Source organism: Gossypium hirsutum, chromosome D03 (assembly GCF_007990345.1).
Source record: "Gossypium hirsutum isolate 1008001.06 chromosome D03, Gossypium_hirsutum_v2.1, whole genome shotgun sequence".
Classification (NCBI taxonomy): domain Eukaryota; kingdom Viridiplantae; phylum Streptophyta; class Magnoliopsida; order Malvales; family Malvaceae; genus Gossypium; species Gossypium hirsutum.
In genome coordinates this window covers 7,601,637-7,610,314 of record NC_053439.1, presented here as the reverse complement: position 1 = coordinate 7,610,314, position 8,678 = coordinate 7,601,637, and the positions used below count along the sequence as shown (strand labels likewise).

The following is an 8,678-nucleotide window of genomic DNA, read 5'->3' as shown; positions in this document are numbered from 1 at the left end:
CTAGAAAGAAAAGTTTTTATGAGAAATAAAGCTGTGAGGGAATGGATACAAGGAGCTGTAGAAAAATTATGGTGAAAGATTGAAAGACCAAGCTTTATAAGTCAGCCAAATACCTTCCAGCTCCCACCACAACAATCTTGTGGTTTGGAAAATCATCCAATAAGCTTTGAGATCATATTTCCCTCAGAAAGGTGGAATATTGTACTTTGGTTTAGTTAAAAAATATTGGCCACGATCATTATTAACCAAACTCTCATCATTTACACAAGAGACACATCGAGCATTATTTGCACAAAGATGAGGCTGATCAACCTTATCTCCCCTATTACGATTCCGATGCTCAATTTTGGTACTTAGACATTCCAATTTTTTGCTGATTGTGTCTAGAATAGTGTCATGTTTCTGATCTCAAGCATTTCAAACCTCTTTATCCCTTTGCAACTTTCCAATCATAGTATTGTAAATCATTATGAAAGCTTGAAAACAACACAACAATCAAGAAAAAAATTAAGTAAACCTCACTGTTATACACTCACAATAAATAACTCTAAGAGACAAAAAATAAATTAAGGTTTTCTCACTTGTAACTTTTAAAGAGTAATCAAAATTAATAATATTCAAAAAAAATATGGGATCACTCTCTAACAAAGTCGACCTAAGGCTCTAAGAAGCCAAAGAAAAACTTGACTCCAAAGGAAGTAATTAAGTTGCGCGGAGAAAAGAGAGGTGCCTCTTTTCGTACCTATTAACACAAGAAATGAAAATGTGTTAGAATGCATAATAGAATAAGAAAAGCTAAAACAACAAAAACCCTGATGCTAGAATCAAAGAAAATAAACTACCCAAATGAAAACCCAAAACAATGGAAAACAACTTGAATTTTTTTCGTTTGAGGTGTTACTGATTTCCAAAAATTATGAAATTTAAACTGGAGTCTCCTCAAATTGTGTAGATCCATTCTGGAAAATTTTGGCACAAAATTCAACCCACAAATTTTTTATTATTTTTCTTTTTTTTGTATTTTTTATTTTTGCACTTTTTCAATCACTTTTTTTGTGGGAAATATTTTTTTTATATTCTAAGAGAGTACCAAGAATCAGTATGTAAAATTTCAGATTATTTGGAAAGCGTTTACCCACTGAAAATTTTTTTTGAAAACTTTTTGGGTAAAAAGAAAAAAAAACCGTTTTGAAATTATTCATTGGAAAAAAGTTTATTATAAGTACACAAAGAACACCTAAAACGCCCGAATATGATACCAAATGATACGGATTGGAGTGGAGGAAGCGGAAGAAGGACCGAATTTAAGTTGTTCGACTCAAGAAGGAAATATTTTAATATGATCTGAAAAGAAGAAATAAACAAATTTAGTAAAGAAATAAAAAAAAAAGTAAATGAAGAAATTTGAGAATAAAAATCATAAATAAATAAGAAATAGAAATTAAAAAAGAATAAATTGGAAGATGGACGAGAAAACCAATTGATATGCTGGATAGAAGGATAAATGTCCAATTGAACCCTTTGAGATATAAATCCCAACAAATTCAGTTAATGGCTCTAATAAACCCTCCAAGAAATAATCCTTGGCAAATTGAAGGGTGAAGAATGGATGCTCACATCTTCTTAAAGAAAATCGAGAAGAAACCTACTTCTAAAAATTACAAGAAAAAAATATTCCACAAGAAACAAACTCGTGGAGTTGAAAACTTTATTAATGAAAACAAATTCTCCCCTTAATGAACAATAAAGAAGTCCTTATATAGGCTAAGTAAATAAATCTAAATAAAATTCTTAAGTATATTAGAACTCTAATTAACCTAAATAAGAAGTAGTTTTAAACTAAACTTTCTTATCGACATAAAACTCCTAAATAACTTAAAATACTTAATAATAAAAAAATTGGAATAATAAAATAATAAGAGCTGATAAATAAAATATTAGGCTTATATATAATAATAATTAATCCTAAAACTGGAACCAAATATGATTTAAACTCGAATTAAAAGGCCAAAACTCGTAATTCTCATCATAATCCCGTCCAAAAATTCTGCTCACGCAGTCTTTACTAAAACAATCATAACTTGAGCCCCCTAAATTAAATTTCAGTGATTCAAAGTGTATTTCGAAGCTAAGAGATAGATCTTCGAACGCCATGCAGACATCTTAACCAAGAAATACCTGGATCCCATCCAAAAAGTCGTTGCAAGTCTAGTGATTTCCCAAACTTGAAAATTGGCAGCTTCAGTTAATGGAATTTAATAAATTTCACCACATCCATGCATGTATCAGTAAATGTGAAGGTTGGTCAATGTTATGAACTAGTTTTCTAAACTTGAACAGGTAAAAGTTCCTCTTTTATATTTAATCAATTAATAAAATGCCATGTTCTAATTTTGCATTATGCTTCCTAGCTCCTACATCAACCTGTTAGATAATGATCTACTCTAGGTTGATGACATTCCTTTCTTTGTTTCTTTCAGGATTATATCGATATAAAGTTGGAAATGCTCTTATGGTGAGTGGTTTCTACAATAATGCAACTTAATTCTAATTTGTGGAGAGGAAAAATGTTATATTGAGTGTTGATCAGGAAAAAACAAGCGAAACAGACCTTTTCAAGGCTGTGATAGAAGCAAAGGCTCTTCTCAATCCACTCGGGTTCATCTTGGCAGAGTACACTAGCTATGTTGATACTTCTTTAGCACTAGGTCACTATGTCTTATTTTGGGAGATCAAGGGAAAAGAGGGCAAGCATTGCAAAGGGCTTGACCCAAAGGTAATGGTAGAGTGTTGCTCTAGAATGGAAGAGTCATTGCATTATACATATAAAATCTATAGGAAAAGGAACATAATTGCAACTTTGGAGATGAGGGTGGTAAAGCAAGGAAGTTGTGAGGCGCTAATGGATTACTATGTGTCCAAAGGAACTTCGTTGAGCTAATACAAAAAACCTAGTTGCATTAAATCTGAGGAAGCCTTGAAGATATTAGATTTAAGAGTGGTAGGAAAGTATTTCAACCCCAAATCACTGTTATAATTAGTTTGCATAATTTCTTGTTTAAAAACTCGGGAGAATAATCTTTTTCACTTTATTGTGTTAGTGTCAGAAATGTTTAGTGAAATTATTGATATCTTGTTTCGAACTCAAAGTTATAATCATTTCTAACGTAATGTTAAGTAGGGGCATTCAATCATATAAGCATACCATGTCAGTTTTGCTTCATGATATCTTGCAAGCTAAGAAAGTCCTTTGAGATTCAAGTGCTTGATTTATCTGAAACACAGGCGCAAAGAAATGTTTCCAAGTACATCAAAATTCACTCATATGGGATATTGGAAAAATCGTTGACTTTGGGTTATATTTTAGCAAAACCTTGTTCTCTTTGGATAATATTTTGGATAAACTGAGAGTACTTCTACTTTGGTTACTTAATTGGATTTAATTATTAACTTTTTTAAAAATTTGATTTTTTTTTTGTGAATTACAAGATGAGGGAAAGTCCTAATAGTAACGCGACTAGCGCGACTTGAACGCAGGCCACACCTGAGGTGATGAACACCCTGATAATCATACCAACATGGGGTTCAAAATTTTTTGTTTTTAATCACTCTAGCAGTTTATAGTTTTTTGTTCTTTGAAGTTTATATTTTATGAGCCTTTTTGACACATTCGCTTGTCTTGTTGTATGCCTTATGGGTTTTTACTAATCTTGTTTGGTTTATTTGGTATGTTGCCTACTTTTTGGGAGGTTTTCAATGAATACATATCATATATAAAATAATTAAAATATGCAATAAGTTCCTATACTTTTTCATGACTTTGGAATTAATCATTATACATTTTTTTAGGAATTTAGTCTTTTACTTTTTAGATTTCAAAAATTAAGTCCAACTGTTAATATTCTGAAATTACTTAATTAAATTCAAGTTCATTAGAATGTCAATTTTTTAATTACATTGTTACCAAATGAGTATTTTTTATTTCAAAATATCACACTAACAAATTTATAAAAAAAATTATAGTGTTAACAATTGTACTTGAATTTAAAAATTTGAAAAGTATGACTAAATTCCTAAAAATAAAAATATAAAGTTTAATTTTAAATTTATAAAAAGTGCAAAAACTTATTACACATTTTAACCATAAAATTTAAAACTTTTTTTATTTTAGGAATTTGAAAAGAAGGTTATTTATTACACAATCATTACTCAAAATTTCTTGAAGTAATTAATGAAAATCGGTCGCATGAAATTTTTTAGAAAACATATTTTAAAAAACAAATTTCCCTTCCACCTATTTCAAAAAACAATAATATAATATAGTAATAAACTCTTGCATGAATTATCAGACTTATTTTATTATTAATTAATTAAATTCAAGATCCCGCCTGTCAAGAAGCAGCAATTTAAAATTAGCCACTGCATCAGCTGGTCTATTGACAGATCTCTAAAGTTTAATTTGAATATATAACTCATAGAAATTGAAAATATGCAATCTCAATATATATTATTGTTATATTTGTCCAATTTGAATGAAAGAACTTATATACATTACCATCCTCTCCCCCTTGTCTGGATCTCATTCTTTAACAGTCTAGGACTCAGTAATAGAGTTGATGGCAACAAATGAGTATGAAGGTGGGTTGAAGATGATTGAGGAACTGACCACAAACGCTGAGCAAATTCAGGACGAGGTGTTGAGGGAAATACTAAGTAGAAATGCAGGAACAGAGTATTTAAGGGGATTCCTCCATGGTCAAACCGACAAGCAGCTCTTTAAGAAAAATGTTCCCATAGTTACTTATGAAGATCTCAAGCCTTACATAGATAGGATTGTTAATGGGGAGACATCAGATATCCTTTTAGCTGAACCCACTACAGGGTTCTTTCTAAGGCATGCATGAATTTGTTGCTTTGGTTCTGTGTGTTTTGGGGCACTGTTTGCTTCCTTCTAATAGTTCTATCATCTGTTCCATCAAATGCAGCTCTGGGACTTCAGGCGGGCAGCCAAAGCTGATGCCTGTCACCGCTCAAGTTGCTAAGAAGTGGGAATTATTTCGTGGCTTGTACGAGTCTCCTGTGATAAAGTAAGGAACCCATCCCTATTTTCTTCTAGTTTTTCTCTCAGCTACTTGTGAAATCACACTGTTTACTTATTCATCAATGACCTGAACACAACCATATATAAGCGGATATTTAATTAAACTAGGAAAAATCCACTTATGCCCAAAAAATGTTTTATACTCTTTTGTATATATTTGTACGATAAATATTTTAAGGATTCAACCATTAAATTTATCGATATAATTGTACTTATCATATATGTAAAATTTTTAAATGATCTGATATCTCTATCATATCGATTTAATCATTTTTCACCATTTCTTTAAACTTTTAATTCATCAAACTAGTTTATATTCATGTCAATGCCCGTATCAGTTGTGTGTAATAAATTTATAATATTTTTTTATAATATTAGTTTTTGTTTAAAATTTTCAATTAATTTCTTCAAAAAAATCATTAATAAATTGGAAAAGTAATGTAATTAGAAAATATTTTTAAAAATATTTAACTAACTTAGAATCAGTTATATTAATTAATGTTATTTAATTTTAAAAGTATTTTAATATTAAAATAATACAAAAATTCTTCATAGTTTAAATATTAATATTAATTTTTTTGGTAATTTTCTTAATTAATAATTTTTTTAATATTAATATTTTAGATTCGTCTCACTTCACTTGTGACACTAAAATTAATAATTTTTTTTAATAATTATATAAATTAACATGTTAGATTATATCGTAGTATATTATAGGGGAAAGTTAGAAAATTTTTGGGGGGACAAAATTAAATTGTATATTTTTGCGATAGTAAAAATATAATTTTACTATTTTAATAGCTTATATCTTTATAATTTTTAAAAGGTTAAACCAAATATTTATCATTTTGGGGGGTCAAAGTGTAATTTAACCATTACTAATTTAAAATTTTATAAACTATAAAAGGCCTAATTAAAAAAAATTATTTTAGGTGCCGGCCCCTGGTATATAACATGGTATATTATATCAACGGTAATGATATTCGAAAAAAAAAATCAATTGTTACTATATAGTTATATATTATAATATGAGTTACCATATTAAGGAAATAGATATAGTATCAATATATGTATAATATACCATGCAGATAGTAACACTCGAATTTAGTGAATACTACTTGTACATTTATTGATATAATATACATAGTTGCTCTTCTTGCTTTTTGCATTTACAACAGCAATTCAGCCCTAAAACTATCTGCCTTTATCCGTCTAATTTTAAAGGTACCTTGTTGATATCAACCAAGCCGGTAAAAGAATGGAGCTTATGTTTGCCAGACCAGAGGTTGAAACTCCTAGTGGCCTCATGGCAACATCTGTTACAACCAGCATATTCAAGGGCAGTGGATTTAGAGCCAGTTTACCTAAGCTTTACACAAGCCCCAGTGAGACCATCTTTTGCCCAGACCCCAACCAGAGCTTATACTGTCAATTACTTTTTGGTTTAATCCAACGAGAAGAGGTTGTCATGATTGGTTCATTCTTTGCATCTACTGTGCTAAGAGCTATCAAGTTTCTAGAAAATCATTGGCAAGAGCTACGCTATGACATAAAAACGGGTCGATTAAGCCATCAGATTACAGACTCTAGATGCAGAAATGCAGCATCATTGGTCATGAAGCCTAATCCAGAACAGGCTGACTTGATAGAGAACATATGTAATTGTAAATCATGGGATGGAATAATCAGAAAGCTATGGCCTAAAGCAAGGTACATTGCTGGCATCTGTACGGGTGTTATGAGACAGTATACTGCAGAGCTCGAGTTCTATTCCGGAGGGCTTCCTTTAGTTTCATCTTTATATGCTTCCTCAGAAGCTTTTTGTGGGATTAACATAGAACCTCTATGCAAACCTTCTGATGTCTCCTACACATTTCTCCCTAACATGGCTTACTTCGAATTCCTTCCTGTGAAGAATGAACGTGATGAATCTATTGAAATGAAGAGTAACGATGAAGATACAGAACTTGTTGATCTTGTAAATGTGAAGCCTGGTCGATGTTATGAACTAGTTGTCACAAATTCTACAGGTAAAAGTTCCTCCTTGGAATTTAGATAATCATCTAATCTAGTTTGATAATATCCCTTTCTTTGTTTCTTTCAGGATTATATCGATATAAAGTCGGAGATGTTCTTATGGTGAGTGGTTTCCACAATAATGCACCTCAATTCCAGTTTGTGGAGAGGAAAAGTGTTGTCCTAAGTGTTGATATGGAAAAAACTAGCGAAACTGACCTTTTCAAGGCTGTGACAGAAGCAAAGGCTCTTCTCAATCCACTCGGGTTCATCTTAACAGAGTACACTAGCTATGCTGATACTTCTTCCGTACCAGGTCACTATGTCTTATTCTGGGAGCTCAAGGAAAAAGAAGGCGAGCATTGCAAAGAGCTTGACCCAAAAATAATGGTAGAATGTTGCTTTAAAATAGAAGAGTCATTGCATTATACATATAAAATCTATAGGAAAAGGAACATAATTGCAGCTTTGGAGATTAGGGTGGTAAAGCAGGGAAGTTTTGAGGCACTAATGGATTACTGTGTGTCCAAAGGAACTTCATTGAGCCAATACAAAAAACCTAGTTGCATTAAATCCGAGGAAGCCTTGAATATATTAGATTCAAGAGTGACAGGAAAGTATTTCAGCCCGAAATCACCGTTATAATTAGTTTGCATCTCTTGTTTAAAAACTCGGGAGAATAATCTTTTTCACTTTATTGTGTTAATGTCAGAAATGTTTGGTGAAATTATTGATATCTTGTTTCGAACTCAAAGTGATAACCATTTCTAACGTAATGTTAAGTAGGGGCATACAATCAGATAAACATACCATATCAGCTTTGCTCCATGATATCTTGGAAGCCAAGAAAGTCATTTGAGATTCATGTGCTTGATTTATCTAAAACACAGGTGAAGTGAAATGTTTCAAAGTACATCAAAATTCACTCATATGGGATGTCGGAAAAATAGTTGACTTTGGGTTATATTTTAGCAAAACCTTGTTGTCTGTGGATAATATTTTGGATAAACTGCATTAATTACTAATTATGAGAGTATTTCTAATTTGGTTAACTTAATTCGATTTAATTATGAACTTTTTAAAAATTTAATTTTTTTTAGTCACTCTGATACTCTACAAAACAAATTCCACGCACTAAGCATTGCAATAACTCCAAACTAAATTCCATTTTACACCATTTTAATTATGGCAGTCAATTTATCATATAAATTCATTTATCAATTACTAAGTTAGCATTTCACGTTAAGCTTCATTATCCAAATTTACCAATTGCAAAATACAAACATCTAACCATTGAAGAGTCTTTAAACATGTCTCCAATTCATTTATAACTACTAGCTTAACTTACATATACTAATACAATATTGTATTAAATCTCATTATCAATTTATCTTAACTTACCATTGAAGTTTAGTTGATATCTCAAATATCGTCTTAATCTTCAAGCTTGTTCAACACGTCTTTTGAACATATCTATGCCCTTTTCTAGTTGCCATTTTTTTATAAGTTCATCTACGAACATTATCCTTACTCATTTATCTGCGCAAAATAAACTTAGATT

General features: G+C 30.9%; 1 protein-coding gene across 1 annotated transcript; it reads left to right on the top strand.

Annotated features, from left to right (window-relative positions):
• Positions 1-4,573: 4,573 nt before the first annotated feature.
• Positions 4,574-7,847, top strand: LOC107950580 (indole-3-acetic acid-amido synthetase GH3.17). The gene is made up of 4 exons (XM_016885458.2): positions 4,574-4,894; positions 4,986-5,087; positions 6,326-7,131; positions 7,206-7,847. The coding sequence occupies exons 1-4, from the start codon at positions 4,617-4,619 to the stop codon at positions 7,760-7,762; spliced, it is 1,743 nt and encodes a 580-aa protein (XP_016740947.2). The 5' UTR covers positions 4,574-4,616; the 3' UTR covers positions 7,763-7,847.
• The last annotated feature ends 831 nt before the right edge of the window (positions 7,848-8,678 follow it).

Bases quoted from the DNA above. Each gene is read 5' to 3' on its own strand.
- LOC107950580 (XM_016885458.2), top strand. From the start codon at position 4,617: ATGGCAACAAATGAGTATGAAGGTGGGTTGAAGATGATTGAGGAACTG. The intron at 5,088-6,325 runs GTAAGGAACCCA...CTAATTTTAAAG, and splicing joins TACGAGTCTCCTGTGATAAA to GTACCTTGTTGATATCAACC. The intron at 7,132-7,205 runs GTAAAAGTTCCT...TGTTTCTTTCAG, and splicing joins AGTTGTCACAAATTCTACAG to GATTATATCGATATAAAGTC.